A 17,562-nucleotide genomic window follows, 5' to 3' on the forward strand; every position below is an offset into this window, starting at 1 on the left:
GAGAGAGAGAGAGAGAGAGAGAGAGAGAGAGAGAGAGAGAGAGAGAAAGAGAACTGCCCAAACCTGACATATAGCTCAGCAATAAGGACTGATACAAGAAAAAAGAGGGAAATAAAATTTCATTCAAACTGGAATTTACCTCGATACAAAAACCAGGAATATACAATTTTCCCACAGTTTATGATTAAGACAATTAGGTTTTTAGAATTCACAAAGAACAAAGTATCAGAGCTTACAAAGAGTCTGAGACATGCCAAAACAAATATGAACTGACCATCTGATAAGCTAATAACAGAAAGTAAAATAAGTTAAAAATTAAGACTTTTATTTTCACAAACCATATCCCATCCTTACTCAAATATTTTCTCCAAGTGTTTTTTTACCCCTTTCCCTATTTTTTTTTTAAAAGATTTTATTTATTTGACAGAGAGAGAGAGACACAGCGAGAGAGGGAACACAAGCAGGGGGAGTAGGAGAGGGAGAAGCAGGCTTCCCGTGGAGCAGGGAGCCCGATGCGGGGCTCGATCCCAGGACCCTGGGATCATGACCTGAGCCGAAGGCAGACGCTTAACGACTGAGCCACCCCGGCGCCCCGCCCCTTTTCCTATTATAAGTGGCACTTCAGAGCTAGTTAAAAAACTTCTTTCTGTTCTTATTTTGATACTCTGCTCCAACATTTACAAAATCTACACCGTTTTTTCCTTTAAAGAAAAGCATATTCAAGAAGTAAGACTTTGATTATTGAAACGACTTCAAGATTTGTGAGAATCAAATTCATACAAAATTAGCAAAGGCTGGTCACTCAACAAAAGCAAAACATCCACAAAATAATAAATGCTCAAAAAATATCTTTCTGGTATAATGAAATCAGAGGCAATTTCACCTTTAAAAGTAATCTCACTGAGCAGTAAGAGGAAGAAATAGTAATTGTTTTCTTTCTCCCCTCACTGATTTGCAGCACGACAACATGTGGCAAAGGCCATTACTACGGGATCTGTCTTACCACTCTCCACTGCAGCTGCCTGCGTTCTTTTCCACATTTACCATAATCGGTGTTGATACTATTCAAAATTCTCTCCTTCTGGCAGCTACTAAAATATCATCTTCTAGTAAACAGATAGTAGAGGAGAAAAAAATACATGGGGGGAGAAGCAGGGGGGAGACACAGAATGACATTTTCCCATTATAGTAAATTTTTAAAGGCAACTCCAAATCATAAAACCAATGCCGCTCGAGACGAGAAGACTGCTAAGCTTCTGGGACTCCATTACAAAAGCAGGTAGAGGTGTCAAAATTAATATTTTAAATTACAGTTGTAAATACATCCCAGCTGTTAAATTGTGATTAAAATTTTCGAATCATAGTGAAAGGAGTTATTTCTGTTCTCCTGGTGGGCTTGTTTCTTAGATGTGTAACTGTAATTGATGTTTTCAGGAATGTGAAAAGGAGATGGTTAATAATTACTCTCTCACTTCCTACTTCTTTGGAAAAAAATACCAACCTCCACTTACGAAGTTATATATTTATATATCCTATACGTCCTAAATAGATGGCTTCATATTACATTTGATAACTCTAGAGTAATCACATGCACATAGTACCAAATAACAGCTAATTACTTCTAAGGGGAAGGGGAGACACAGCTGAAAAACATGGAAAACATTTATTTTGGGACTAAAAACAGAAGACGATCACTTCCAAATCCACATTTTTTGTTTTGTTTTTTTGTTTTTTTTGGTACTGCCAAAGTATAAGCAAACACATAAGCCACTTCATTTAATTAAAATATTATTAAAATATTTACTTTAACATCTATATATGTTTATTAGGATTATAACAAAAGTTTGTTCTCAGAGATTGTGAGAGTAACTTTCATCTAAAAAACTAAAAAAGAAAGTAGCTTCCTTTTAACTTCCCTTACTCAAGAGGTATGAGAATCAATTCATTTTCTTCAAAAAAAGAAAAGTTTAAAATTTAAAATCTATTCAAACTCTGTGTAGACAAGCATTTGCGAACATATCAGTTATTCGATCTGCAAACACAATTACAGCTCTTGTATCATATTCACATACTTATATATAATATTCTATATTACACAAGCCCACTGAGCATTTTAAGTTATCATGTTATGTAATCTATTTAACACTGCAATCAGTTCACAAATAATCCATTTAATCTGGCATTCTGTAGTAAATAACATGACATTCATGTGACACTACTCCAAATGTGTTTGCTTTAACATAGAAAATTAGTTCCACTTAGCTGAGTATCAATAACCTATTCAATGTAGAACGCACTAGCACTGCGGTCAGCCTTGTACTGTTATTTATCATAAATTTATCTTCTCTTGGAAAATATTTAAGCAAGAATATGAGAAATAAAAAGAAAAAAAGCCTTCAAAGGTAAATCATGAAGAGCTTCACATCACACAAATGCAGAGATTGTTAGGCCTTAGCAGGATCTCAAGATATTTTCAAAAGTATTTAGCTACTCTTCAGGCCTGTAGACAACCTGCTGTGAGCAGGTGGATAGAAGAAATCATGCCACACAAAGAAAAAGGCCAATAGCAGTTAGTCGGCAGCTCTGCTTGCAAATGTTCAAACAACGTGACGATGCAAAATGAAAATCTGGTACGTAAAATGCTAGCAAGAAACAACACATTAAATCCCAGCGGACAAATTACACTGTAAGAAATGGAAGACTATTTGAGTTGTTCAAAGTAAAACTGAAGGGCCTCTTTCAAGGTTAAAAAGAATGTTTCACAGGAATATAGTCACAGAAATTTAAAAAAAAAAAAATTCTATTTGACCAGCATGTTCCAAGCTACAAAGGTACAAGGGTGTATGAAGACAATACAGTGAGCTCTACATGTACAGAACACAGGAAATCTTTTGTTCCAACACTTAATTATATGCTATAGGCAGGAAATCATTCCGCACATTAAAAGTAGTCCTAAGTTTTGTTAAACTTTTCTTTTTTTAAAAGATTTTATTTATTTGACAGAGAGAGACACAGCGAGAAAGGGAACACAAGCAGGGGGAGTGGGAGAGGGAGAAGCAGGCTTCCCGCTGAGCAGGGAGCCCGATGCGGGGCTCAATCCCAGGACCCTGGGATCATGACCTGAGCCAAAGGCAGATGCTTAATGACTGAGCCACCCAGGCGCCCAGTTTTGTTAAACTTCTAAAATAAAATGTGAAAAGTTTGTCAACTAGAGGATAAATTCACCCTCTGTTTAAAAATGAATTTAGTTCATCTACTTGTAACTTTAAATGATAAACACCAAAACTGTGGTTGACACACAGGAGAGCACGACAAAACCAGTATGTTTTTCTTCTATGAGCATTCTCTTATTTACGAAAGGTTTCGTTTGTGAGCTAAACACTAGCCACATATGTCTACTGAGGACTTGGAATGTGACTAGTACAATTGAGAAACTAAATTTTCCATTTTATTTAAGTAATTTAGATATAGAAACTGTGGAATATACTTTTCTTTACGCACAATTTCATTGTTCTTGTATGACTGCATTTCACATTCATCGTTCTGTTGCTTAAGCTGTTATTGATATATTCTCATACACATGTCAGGCGTATGTGTTGTTTCTGATATCACATTAATTTTTTATATTATTTCATCTTGAAATGCTAACATTTTGAACATATTGAGTTAAACAAAATGGATTAGTGAAATTAATCTCACTTGTTTTTACTCTCAACATGGCTACTAAGAAACTTAAAATTGCATACATATGGCTCATTAGATTTCTATTGGACAATGCTGCTCCATTCTGTAACTTTTTAAATTGGTAATCTGAAAATGAGACTATGTTTTCCCACAACAGAAATGAGAAATGATTGCAGGTTCTCAGATTATACCACTAAGACCTATTTTATAAACATCATTACTGATGGACTCTCCATTTGCAATGGAAATAGTAGGAAAACACTGGTATATACTCAACAGGAAAAAAAAAGAAATATGAAATACTCTCATTTTATTTTCCTTGAATGATGATATTTGAGGAAACCTTGGTTTAATTATTAGGTGAAGAAACAGATTAAAAACTTCTAAAAATTCTAGAGGACCTAGAAGTATCTTCAAGAGTTTTTGATGTTTATGTCCTCATTCTTTAGTATAAATTACTTCATTTCAAAAATACAGGGACCTCCTCCTTTCAGATACACGCATCACTAGCTCTATACTTAAAGTTATTAACAGTGATTAGAATCTTTGTCCATGAATATGACTTTCTAGACCTCAGAAGAGAAAAAGACAAAGCAGCCATCTGGGTAAGTAGAAGTAGAGGTTGCACAGTTGCCTTAGCTGAAAAATGAGTAATTAGTGATGCTGGGTAAGACAGTGCTCAAGAAATGGGTGCACAAACCTCTGAGAGAAAGGAAATCAGGAAGAATCTGAAGTGAACCTTTTTCTATACCCATCCATAGGTGGTACTACTGGCCTTAAACAGCTTAGGGAAATAAGAGATATTTAGTTGATTGGAAAGAAGTGTGTTTGGTAAGCACGATACTTTTGGGAGTTGATCTTTGCTCTAACAAAAACTATGGTGATTCTGTATCCACAGAGATCAAGCTGCCATGTTATCTCATAGAGCATAGACTCTGCGAATATCAGAAGGTTGGGAATTAAAGACAATTGATAAAACAGCTAAGAAGGCTGTCATATGAACACAGTCTAATTCGATGAAGTCTTAGAGAAATAAAATCTAACTCTTAAAAGTACAGATAAGACAGATTTGTTTTGTTTTTGAAGATTTTATTCATTTATTTGAGAGAGAGACAGCGAGAGCGAGCACATGAGCGGGGGGTGTGAGGTGGAGAAGCAGAAGCAGACCCCACACTCAGCGGAGCCTAACATGGGGCTCGATCCCACAACCCTGAGTCATGACCTGAGCTGAAACCAAGAGTCGGACGCTCAGCCGCCTGAGCTATCCAGGTGTGCCAAGGCAGATTTATTTCTGAAATTACAAAATGCAAGATGACTATCCATGTCTTCATCCATTCATCCATTTGTCCGATTACTGAGCCTTTACATGTGCCAGGAATTCAGCATGGCTGTGGTAACTGAAGGTCAAATCAAAACTGAAAATTTTGATCAATTAAAGGAAGTTAGTAACCTAGGAAATTCATTACCCAAATGATGGTACATGCCAAATTACAATTTATTTTTAAAGAAATTAATGGATAATATTAAGCTCATGAGGTTTACCAATGAAAACCCGGAAAATAAATAGATAATGTGATACGACTGAATTTGACTGGACGAAAAAGGAGCTAATTCCTAAAGCAAAGGTATGCTTCCTCCACAACTATTTTATCATCTAAACTAGATAAAGATGCTAATTGCTACTTTTCATGTAGTCACAGGGATTCAGTAATAAAACTAAATAGGTGGCAAGTACTCACATATCCATAAGTAAGAAGCTAGACTAGCTACCTCTCTCTCCAATAAATAAATAATTCTTTAAAAAAAAAAGTTCCTTCTACTTGCACTGAAAAAGTTCCACTTGTGCAGTAAAGTGGTTACATGGTAAAAAAAGATAAAGGAAGGTCAATTATTAGGAAGTACTCAGAATGTTTTCTCAGTAACTATCTACATGAATCTTGTTCTACAATGAGGTACCAATTCACACCCATTAGGATAACTGTTATAAAAGAACAACAAAACCACCAGAAAATAACAACCATTGGTGAATATGTGCAGAAATCAGAATCCTTGTGCACTGCTGGTAGGAACGTAAAATAGTGCAGCTACTGTGGAAAACAGTATAGTGGTTCCTAAAAAATTAAACATGGAATTACTAAATGAGCCACTAACAGAGGATCGAGATACACAAAATATGAACTTTTATGAATAAGAAAAAGATAAACACTCCATAAAAAAGGGGGGGGGCAAAAGCCGTGAACAGGCAGTTTGCAGAAGAGAAAACAGGAGTGTCAATAAATATATTTTTTAAATGTTCATTGTCATTACTAACCAATATATATTAAACCACAAAAAGATACCATCTAAACCCACCAATCAGGACTTAAGTAGTCTTAAGTAGTTTGGATACCAAGAGTTCCCTACAATGTGAAGCCTAATTGTTAAAGGCACAGATTCCTGGGTCCAAATCCTGGCCCTTCCATTTATTAGCAGAATGCCTTGGGCACGCAATTTAGTATTTTTAAGGCCTCAGTTTCCCCAACTGCAAAATGGAGGATAACACTAGTACATTGGATTGGTGTGAGGATTAAATACTTTGATACAGATGAAGCATATAGAAGAGTCAGTGCCTGACACAGTAAGTACACAATAAGGTTTTCTTATTATTCATATTCGTGACAGCACAGCACTGTTGGTAGACATCTACATTGGTACAGCCACATAGGAAACCATTCAGAGGCGCCTGGGTGGCTCAGTCGTTAAGCGTCTGCCTTCGGCTCAGGTCATGATCCCAGGGTCCTGGGATGGAGCCCCGCATCGGGCTCCCTGCTCGGCGGGAAGCCTGCTTCTCCCTCTCCCACTCCCCCTGCTTGTGTTCCCTCTCTCACTGTGTCTCTCTCTCTCTCTCTGTCAAATAAATAAAACCTTTTAAAAAAAGAAAAGAAAAGAAAAACCATTCAGCATTACTGTGTAGGATTAAGAATACATAGTCCCTGCAACCAGCTGTTCTATTAGTATATTCCTTGAAGAAACTCTGATTTCAGTAAGAAACATACAGAGAAACATTCACAGAAGCAGTGTTTGTTCTGAAAACATAAATATCTACCCAGGAGAGAAAGAATGAATCATGGTATATTAATATGACTTAATAACATATAGCATGGAAATAAATAAAGCTACATGCATCCAGATGACCAATATCACAAACATAATACTGGAGGAAAAAGCAACTCACAGAAGCACAGAGAGTATGGGGCCAATGATGTAAGCTCAAAGACATCAAAAGCTAAACAACCTACCGGATATATAGCATTCCTAAAGAAGAGGAAGGGAGGGATGCATTTAAAATGCATTTAGGGGCACCTGGGTGGCTCAGTCCTTAAGCATCTGCCCTCGGCTCAGGTCATGATCCCAGGGTCCTGGGATCGAGCCCCGCATCGGGCTCCCTGCTCGGCAGGAAGCCTGCTTCTCCCTCTCCCACTCCCCCCCACCCCCCACTTGTGTTCCCTCTCTCGCCGTGTCTCTGTCAAATAAATAAATAAAATCTTAAAAATAAAATAAAATAAATAAAATAAAACAAAATAATATAAAATAAAATGCATTTAAAAATGCAATTTAAAAATTGGGATGGTAGTTATCTCTAGGGGGCAGGAGGAAGGATTTAATTGAAGCAGAGCACAGAGGAAAGGCAGTAGTTTTGGTAATGTTTCCTTTTTTAATCTAGATGGTAAATAATTGGGGTTTTGTTGTATTCTCTAGCTTTTATATAATTATTACAGATTTGTGTATATAAAATATTTAATAATAAAAAGTTTAAAAGTCGGCACAAAAATCCAGGGGGAAAAACCCAGCCATTATTACTGTAAAATCACTTGAAAAACACTTGTGGTCATATCCACTCCATAGTTCTTCTTTGAAACACACAGAATTTTCACAGCTATTCGTTTGAAGGTATTGAGCTCAAAGCCTTGGGCAACTCAGCCCAGGAAGTCAGCAGAGAGAGAAGGGTGCTGGGCACAAAGCCTGAAGATCTGCCCAGGCTTACATCAGGTGGACGAGAAATCCACAAAGAGCAGTGTGAAGCCACCATTCATTCTCCTGTCTTTCCAAATCCTGTCACCACCTGATGCTCTCGCCCTGACGGGAAGCATGCTGAGAGAAGATGACTTCCCGCCTGTCTCTGGAACACGACCTAACTCCTCCCTGGGCACCCAATCTCCCTTTCCGTCCATCCCCTCTCCACAATGCAACTCGAGCCAAGCTCTTCCTAAACCCCAATCCTCTCCACACCATCACCTCCCTCGTGAACACTAGTCCACGGATCCCACTGGCCAGGGATAAAGCAGAGGCCACACTATGTAATTAGCAAGGCTTCAAATGACTTGGTTCCTACTTACTTCACTTTTGCTCTTCACACCCAGCTTATTCTCTGATTGCAAAGGTTTAAAGCAGTGGTTCTCAGACTGCTTCCCCTGGACTAGCAGCATCAGCAATACCTGGGAACTTAGGGAAATGCACACCTAGCCCAGACCAACTAAACTGGAGTAAACTCTGGAGGTGGATCCAGCCATCTGAGTTTTAACAAGCCTTCTGGGTAATTCTGAAGCGCACCAAAGTTTGAGCATCAACTGGTTTAAAGCATGAATGAAAGGTATATTATTATTTGAAGAACTCTGATGGAGAAAATAAAAAAGTACTGTATAGCACAGTAATTAGAAGCACACACTCTGGGGTCACCGTGCCAGGGTTCAAATGTCTGCTCGGCTTCCTCCTAGCTTTGTAATCACAGAACAGTTGCTTAGATTGCCTCAGCAGAGCGAGACACTTAACAGCATAGGTCCCACAGCAAGCCTGCTTGGATTTAAGTCCTGGCTCTACCTGCTATCAGCCACGTGACATTGAGCAAGTCACTTATTTTCTCTGAGCCTCAGGGGCCTGATTTACGAAAGTGCAAATAATAGTACCTACTTCATACAGTTGCCGTGAAGATGAAATGAACATATATATGCACTGTGCTCAGAACTGTCCCTGATACACAGTAAGTACTGTGTATTATTTATTCTATGTTATTAATTTCATGGAGACCACATTTTATTTTGGAGATTAAAAAAGTCAACTAATATTCATAACAAATGAATAAATGCTAATGTCCATAGCAAGTGACTAAAATTCATCTATTCTGGTAAGGAAAAACTTTCCTTAGAAAAGTTTCCTCACCTTTTTTTTTTTTTAAGGTAAATGAGTTTGTTTGGTTTTTATCCAGTATACCATTTATACCTTCTCTGAGTTTATTTCCTTCCAATCAAATAGTACTTACCTGGAAGCAATGACCTCCTCCAAAGAGTCGGGGAGGGGGGTTGTCTGCCTTGAGGGGGTCCCTGATTTCAGATTAATGCCTATTTTTCAAAGCAAAGAACTTACAAAGAATGAAAATGGACTTACTGAACAGTATCCCTATGATAGGGAAAATATTTCTGGGAACTATTCTAAATACATATCCAGTATTAACGTAGCTAGTAACTCTCCATATAAAAGTGCCATTAAGTTACCCATCTGCAGTCACTGAGAAGGAAACTGAAAATATCATGATACACCAATTTGGATAGTAGGACTTTCTTTCTATCTCTCTACTCACTATTAGGAGATCATACTGTGTCCCCTGACCAGAACATGCATGCCTGGCCACAGCATGTTCAGTGCAGAGCACATTCGACTGAACATAAGCTAGTATAACAAACCCATGTTTTTTGAAGACACAATAAATGGATCTAAATAATGTGAAATTATGCAGTGATATTTTTTCCAATGGTCTCAAAGTATTCTACCTCATAATTAGAATATGAAAGAAAATACGAGAGGAAAAAAAAATACACTGGGGCAAGTTACAAAACCAAAGTCAAAATATACAGCTTGTTCCTGAGAATTCGATATTTCTTAGAACCATAAAGATAATATATCAATTGAGCCTGGCTTAGAAATTAGTTTAGTCATCAAATATTTACTGGAGGTTTCTGGAATACCTCTAATAGAGGTATATGTGAATCTGGTATACACAGAAGTTTTTATCTGTGATTCTCTTGATTTCTCTAAGGTTTTAAAAATCAGTTTCCTGGGCAAAATCAAGTTAAGGCAACATAAAAATATTTCGTAAAACAAAACAACAACAGAAAGAATGAGCATTTAATACTATGGGGGGGGTGGTTATAATTTTTATTTGCATGTGATCACCACATGTTACACGGTGTTCTTGTTTTGTTTTGTTTTCCCTGGAACCCTAAACTTCAACTATGAGGTGAGCTGAAGGAACTTTGGAAGAATCTCTTTTCATAGCTGTCTACTTTAAAATGGAAGTCACTGATGACAAAGAACATCCAATCGACTCTGGATTTTAAGTCATTTCCTCAATGCAAGAAATCTTCCTTTGGAGGGAAAATAAAGGTTAATAAATTAAGATTACTCAATTTTTAAAAGGCATCAATGTGTTCTGGCAAAGTCAAGCTGGATACAGCTCACATTTCTGCTGACTGATGCTACACAATCTCGATCACACAGAAAAGGTAACAAAGTCATATTTTAGGACTAAAAACCCACAATGGCAACAAAAACTGCTATCTTCTAAGATTTTTAGAAAAGCACACAGGATGCTTCATTTACGACAAAGTACAGTAAGTAATAATACACTAGCCTTCCTGGATTGCCTGGAAAAAAAGAAAATATTGATTCCTCAGATTAAGACTTGCCTCAAGATCCTCCAAAGTAAGGAAAAATGTTTTCAACCATAAATGTAGGAGATGAACAGACCGCAGCTTCTCCCTACTCCACCTGCCGGTATTAACCAGGCAGGCGCTGGTAAGGATTCGGGACTTGCAGGGCCCCTCGAAGTAAATCATCAGAACATTTACCTGTATCGTCCTCTGAGTGCCATCAACGTTGACAGCCAGTAAGGGTGAAGCCAGGTTCCACGTGCTGGTCACATTTAGTTTCGACCCATCAACTTCCACCTGTTGTGACACCAAATAAGACTATTACCATGAAGAAAGACAGAAAACTGATCTCAAGTTCATCGCTGCATACAAAGCAGCAGCCATTTTAAACAGATGGCTCCCAAACAACCTGTCATGTTTACTGCTCCTGCCATGAAAGACAGGGTCCAACAAGAGTCTTCTTAGCCATCTCTGGGGAGAGGTGAAGGACCTGGGCACAGCTGCCTCTGGGTACTGAGGTTTCAAGTGATTTCCAGTAAGTAACAAACAGCCTTCTAACTCTAAACCTATCTGGACATGCTACATTTACTGCAATTAGACAAGTAATGCATATAAATTCCAGTGACATTTTGCAACCCACACATCAGGGCTTGCATATAATATCCTCTCCAAGGACCAAGAAAGAACTTTTTCTTTGTTAATTTTAATGAAGGACTATGCACTGTTATCTTAATTAAACAGAAGCTTTAATTAGGCAAAATTCTTTGGTGCTGAATATTAAAAGTCCATTTGAACTTTGCAAAAGTTCTGTCATATTTTTGTCGATCATAAATGACTAATTTCATCAAGTCATCATTTATGAAGATGCAAAAAAAAAATCCCATAACCTTCTAAAACAGATACTTTTAAGAGAAAAAGTCTAATTTACAAATAAATAATATAAAACTGAAAGGAAAAAAGCAAAGCTAAATTAAAATAAAAAGTATTGCTAGTTATTGCTTCCTTTTCACTTACTGCCTCCCCAACTCATATATGAGAACTAAGAAAAAAAATAACAGTATTATTTTAACTCTACAGTAAACAACCTAACAAAGGGATATTTGAGTTTGTTCAAGGTTCAAAATAAACCGGTAGCAGAATCAAGACACATGATCCCTAGCGATTCCTTTACTCTTTTTTTTTTTAAGATTTTTTTTATTTGTTTATTTGACACAGAGAGAGAGAGAGAGAGAGAGAGCAAGAGCAGGAACACAAGCAGGGGGAGGGGGAGAGGGAGAAGCAGGCTTCCCGCCGAGCAGAGAGCCCGATGCAGGGCTCTATCCCAGGACCCTGGGATCATGACCTGAGCTGAAGGCAGCCACTTAACGACTGAGCCACCCAGGCGCCCCACCCTCTTAATTCTCTTAAACAATACTTACTAAAATAAAAGAAACATAGATGTTACCATTTAGAAAAGTGTGTCCATCTGTATCTATATAGACTTTATGTATATATATTTCCATAATGGTGTGGTCATACAGTCTAGAAACTAAGATATGCTCCTCGCTATGTAATGAAATATCAGTGGGACAGACATGATGCACTTGCTTGTGCTTCCAGGTTCAGTAGCCTCTGTGTCCACAGGGCACAGTTCAGTAAGTAGGAAGAAAGAACAATGCCTTGGGCCTCACCTGACATTGCTGTCTTACTCAGTTAGAGCTGCTTACTAAACTGGACCATTTAACTTCTCTGAACCTTAGTGGCCAAACTAAAATATAATAAAAATATCTATCTGAAAGGGTGGGGTAAGATTAAAGAGGTTAACATATAAAAGTTTCTACTTCTACCAATATTCCTGTCACGGTAGGTCCTAAATATTGTCTCCCTTCTGTTCCTGATGGTTCCACCATCCTTAAATGAGTTTTAAAAATAAGGTCAGATAATCATACCATTCCATAAATTATTTACTACTAAAACACTAGATGACAAAGATCTGTGAAGCATCAATAATACATTTTAAAATTATCTATTTAGCAAATTAAGTATCTCCTTATGTAATGAAAGATTTCTCCCCAAATTATCTCCTTATGTAATGAAAGATTTCCAAAAGAAGCTCCCAATAGATAAGAGTTTTACAAATATTAAGTGCTAAAAATACCCTTTAAAACTGAGAAAAAGATTTGCTTTGACGTGGCTTCTAAATTTAAAAGGTTAAAAAAGGTCAATGCTCAATTATAAAAGTTTTATCTTTTTAAAAAGAGAGTTAAAGTCTGTAAGGAAAGATTTTTAATGATAAGCACTTAAAATTTGTATTTGATATTAATTTTAAATCAACAGGGGTGACAGAATGAACCTGTAATTGTCATCGTTAGGACTTATGAGGGGGAACTGAGGGAAAAAAAATGAATTTACTCAAATCCTGTAGAGGAGAAACCAATTTACCACAGCCTAAAGAAAACTATTTTTATGAATGCTGAAACAAAATGTGATATACCCATATAACAGATTATCAGTTGGTAATAAAAAGGAATGAAATGCTGATACATGCTACTTACATGGATGAAGCTTGAAAACATGCTAACTAAAAAGCCCATCACAGAGGACCACACACTGCATAGTTCTGTTTGTAATGAAATGTTCAGAAGAAAAAATTCCATACAGAGAGAAAACAGATTAGAGGTTGCCTTGGGCTGGGGGTGTGGAGATGGATGGAAGGATTGAAGGGTGACCGCTGTGGGGTATGGCCTTTCTTACTGGCATGATGAAAATGTTCTAAAAGTGACTGCGGTGATAGTTGCACAGCTCTGGGAATATACTACAAGCCACTGAATTGTACAATTTAAATGAATAAATAATATGGGTATGTGAATTATATCTCAATAAAGCTGTTAAAAAATAAGTAACAAATGAAAACAGAAGGGAGGGGTTTCACTTTTGTAAAAAATCAGAAGCAATATTTTATGAGAAATTAAAGACCTAAAAAACGGATATATATATATATATATATATATATATATATATATACACACACACACACACAACACACACACATCATGTTCATGAATTAGAAGAGTTTTAGTATTATTAAGATAGAAGTTCTCTCCCAAACTGATCTATATATTCAATGTAATTGCAATCAATATCCCAGAAGGCTTTTATTTGGGGGGGGCGGGCGGGTAGCAGATTTTAAAATAGAAAACAAAGAATATAGAACAGTAGAAAAACAAAGAATATAGAACAGTAAAGATAATTTTGAAAAGGTAACAAATTTGGAGAACTCATGTCATTTGCCTGTAAGAGATCCCATTAAGCTATACTAATCAAGATACTGGTGTGAGAACATAGTCATTAACAGAACAAAATGAGAGTTCAGAGACCCATATATAAAGGGTTAATGGATTTTCAAAAAAAAAAGTGCCAAGACATTAAATGGGGAAAGCATAGATTGTGAATAGCACTAAAACAATTAAACAGCCATATTCTAACAAACAAATCCTGACCTCTATCCCACAATATTAAAAAAAAAAATGATCTCAAAACAATGAAAACTAAATGCCTAAAACTTAAAAAACTTCTGCAAGAAAACCTAAGAGAAAACCTTTATGACCTTGGTCCAGGCAGAGATTTCTTAGGACATAAGAAATACAAATCTTACAAGAAAAAATAGATGAATTAGACTTCATCAAAATTATAAATTTCTGTTAGAAAGACCTGTTAAGAAAAGGAAAGTTGAGCCACAGGTTGGGGGAAAATATTTGCAAAACATGTATCTGATAAAGGACTTGAATCCAAAATCTATAAACAATTCTCTCTCTTTTTTCTTTTTTTAAGATTTTTATTTATTTATTGAGAGAGAGAGAATGGTAGAGAGAGAGCATGACAGGGAAGACGGTCAGAGGGAGAAGCAGACTCCCTGCCGAGCAGGGAGCCCGATGCGGGACTCGATCCGGGGACTCCAGGATCATGACCTGAGCCGAACGCAGTCGCTTAACCAACTGAGCCACCCAGGCACCCAACAATTCTCTTTTATAAGTCAATAAGAAAACCAACTGAATTTCTTTAAAAATGGGCAAAAGACTTGACCAGACACTTCGTCAAGGAAGAGAGATAGATGACAAGCACATCACATTAAGAAAAACAAAATAACAAAATAGCACTACCCATCCACTAGAATGGCTAAAATGAAAAGGAGTGATAATACTAAGAGCTGACAAACATGTGGAGCAACTGAAACCTTTATACACAGCAGGTAGGAATGCAGAATAGTAGACCTGCTTTAGAAAACCCCAGAGAAGTGAAGAGATATGTTCACTCACAGAGTGCTCACGAATGTTCACAGAAGCTTGTTTATGATAGCAGAATACATACATAAAATTCACATTCACCTCAAACTGAAAAAACAACAAAAGTCCAATGAACCAATTATAATGGACAATTATGGTATATACACACAACAGAAAGTGAGCAATAAGCATCTCAAAAGCATTATACTAAGTGAAAGAAGGCTGATGCAAAAGGATATACAGAACATGAGTATGATTCCATCTATAGAACATTCTGGAAAAGGCAGAAATCAGGTCAGCAGTTCCTAGGGTCTATGGGTATGAGGATATGCTTGACTAGGAAAGGGCATGAGGGAACTCTATGGGGTGATGGAAATGTTCTAAATCTTGATTTTGGTGGTGATTATATGACTATACAGATTTGTCAAAACTCAAACTATACAATTAAAGAGTAAATTTTTTATTAATTATACCTCAATAAATCTTACTTTTTTTTAAGATTTTATTTATTTATTTGACAGACACAGCGAAAGAGGGAACACAAGCAGAGGGAGTGGGAGAGGGAGAAGCAGGCTTCCTGCGGAGCAGGGAGCCCGACATGGAGCTCAATCCCAGGACCCTGGGATCATGACCTGAGCCGAATGCAGATGTTTAATGAATGAGCCACTCAGGTGCCCCTAAATCTGACTTTTAATAACAAAAACAGGGTGGTTCAGTCAGTTAAGCATCCGACTTGATTTTGGCTCAGATCATGATCTCAGGGTCTTAAGATCAAGCCCCATGTCGGGCTCCGCACTGAGTGGGGAATCTGCTTGAGATTCTCTCCCTCTCTCTCTCTCTGCCTCTGCCCCCCCATTTGCTCTCTCTCAAATAAATAAATAAATAAATAAATAAATAAATAAATAAATAAATCTTTAATAAAACAGAATGACTCTAAAAACAAAAACAGGAGGAAAAGTCTACCTCTTCAAAAACTGAAAATAGTATTTTTGAACTACTTTTATCTTCCCTTACCGATAAATTTATTTCTCTCCTTTCGTCCTCTGCTATTGGATGAGTGGATGTGAATGTTAATTGGGAAGAAAGACAGAAGGAAAGTTTCTTCTAGACAGAAACACGGGGGGAGAAAGTCATTTTCAAGTCCTGTTGATTACATGAAGGACAGACACAGAGGCAAGATGAAGCTATCAGAAATCAGAGATCAGAGACCTCCCCGTTTCCCTTTGCGTGGACCCCTGGGAATGGGTAGGGGGGCAGAAATGGAGAGAGATGCATGAAAACATTCTGACAGGTATCAGATTTAGGGCACCTAAAATCTAAGCTGGAGGTCTACTTCTGGAACAGAGTCTAGGAGAGGCTATAGGCTTGGTGTCATGGCATTCCTAGTATGGTGTATGATCAAAAGCACCGCTGGAGGAAGAAGCTGGATAGATGACCCAAGCACATCATGTTAGGTAGGAATCCAGACGTTTTTACCTAGCTTAGTGAGACGACAGAGTCTGGGTCAGGATAAAGACAACATAGTACCGGGGACTCCATGACTACAGGCAAATAGTAACCAGGCCTACGGGTGGCAGAGGCCTCTTCCATGACAAAGAGGATGAATCATCACCTGACAGTCTTGGGTCCAGGCCCTTACAGCAAAGCCTTGTAAAGACAGTGTGGGTCTGAGTTCTCCTGCCCACCTCTGTAGTTGAGTCCAACCATGTACCTAAAGGCCTCTTTTACCTGCATCCAAACTCCACACCACAGTGGTAGCTGGAGTAAGGGAAAGAAACCCGAAACACCATGGTATCTGAAAGACACTGCTTAAACCAAAGTGTTGGGGCACCTGGGTGGCCCAGATGGTTAGGCATCTGCCTTCGGCTCAGGTCATGATCCCAGGGTCCTGGGACCATGGGCTCCCTGCTCGGTGGGGAGTCTGCTTCTCCCTCTCCCTCTACTGTTCCCCTTGCTTGTGGCTCTCTCGCTCTGTCAAATAAATAAAATCTTAAAAAAAAAAAAACCTTAAAAAACGAAAACCAAAACTAAAGTGTTTCCTCCCTCTCACTCCTTACTAAAGGTAGAGGGCTTGTGAGGAAGATTATGTGACAGACACACAGAAACTACATTTCCTTGTACACCTGGGAATTAATAAGTATAATTTTGCAACGTCACTTATAACTGAAGCAAGGATGTTATCAGAGCTCCAAATCATAATCTATGAAGCATATCTGCAAATTTTAAATGAAGGAAAAGAACATGCTGAAAACCATCAAGTGCCTTCTCAGGCCTCAAGCTGTAAACAGATTTCACCAAGAAACAATTCAGACCAGCAGATGCAATGATTCTATTAATGCGTTCATGAGATGAGTGAAATCTAGAGGCCAGTAGGAGGGGCAGGGAATTTGAACATTTTAATACCATAGAAAGATAAGAGCAGACTGAACTGAAGAATTCTTGTTACTATGCCATATATATTGTTTACACCTAATTCTTCAGCCAAGGAGGGATGAAGCAGCAGATGTAGAGTGGAAGTGGCATTTCACTATTACAGCACTGAGAACCTGACATAAAGAACCACCCTATCTTTTCCATGCCAAAAACTAATAGAAAGTGACATCTAGGACAATGGAACTAACAGATTTGATGAGAGAGTATTAGAGTAACAGGCCTAACAAGGAAAAGCTACGGGCTGCCCATGCTTATACATAACCAACTACCCTACTGCACATAATGAACAGAAAATAACCAATACTGGATCTTCGCATACAATTTGCAAAACATATTTTTTATCAAGAGAATAAGGTAAATTAAGAGTATTATAACACAAGAAGAACTACTCGGAGAAACACAGGAAGAGTTCAGATAAATAATTCTGCAAAGTCTCAAAGACAACCATAGGAAACATGACTCCTCTTTTAAAAAATGAGCTCAAAGAAGAAAAACAAAGG

The 17,562-nt window shown here is 37.6% G+C and overlaps 1 protein-coding gene across 5 annotated transcripts in view; it reads right to left on the reverse strand.

Moving 5' to 3' along the window:
• Window positions 1-17,562, reverse strand: part of PCCA (propionyl-CoA carboxylase subunit alpha) — a 394,194-nt gene that overhangs the window by 80,086 nt on the left and 296,546 nt on the right. For all 5 annotated transcript variants that reach the window (XM_073894335.1, XM_073894336.1, XM_025874636.2 and 2 more), the window contains one exon: window positions 10,566-10,664. In XM_073894335.1, the coding sequence (XP_073750436.1) occupies window positions 10,566-10,664 (99 nt within the window). The remainder of the gene's footprint in view (window positions 1-10,565; window positions 10,665-17,562) is intronic.

Source organism: Callorhinus ursinus, unplaced genomic scaffold (assembly GCF_003265705.2).
Source record: "Callorhinus ursinus isolate GAN/ISIS: 27379988/994484 unplaced genomic scaffold, GSC_fseal_2.0 scaffold7, whole genome shotgun sequence".
Lineage (NCBI taxonomy): Eukaryota > Metazoa > Chordata > Mammalia > Carnivora > Otariidae > Callorhinus > Callorhinus ursinus.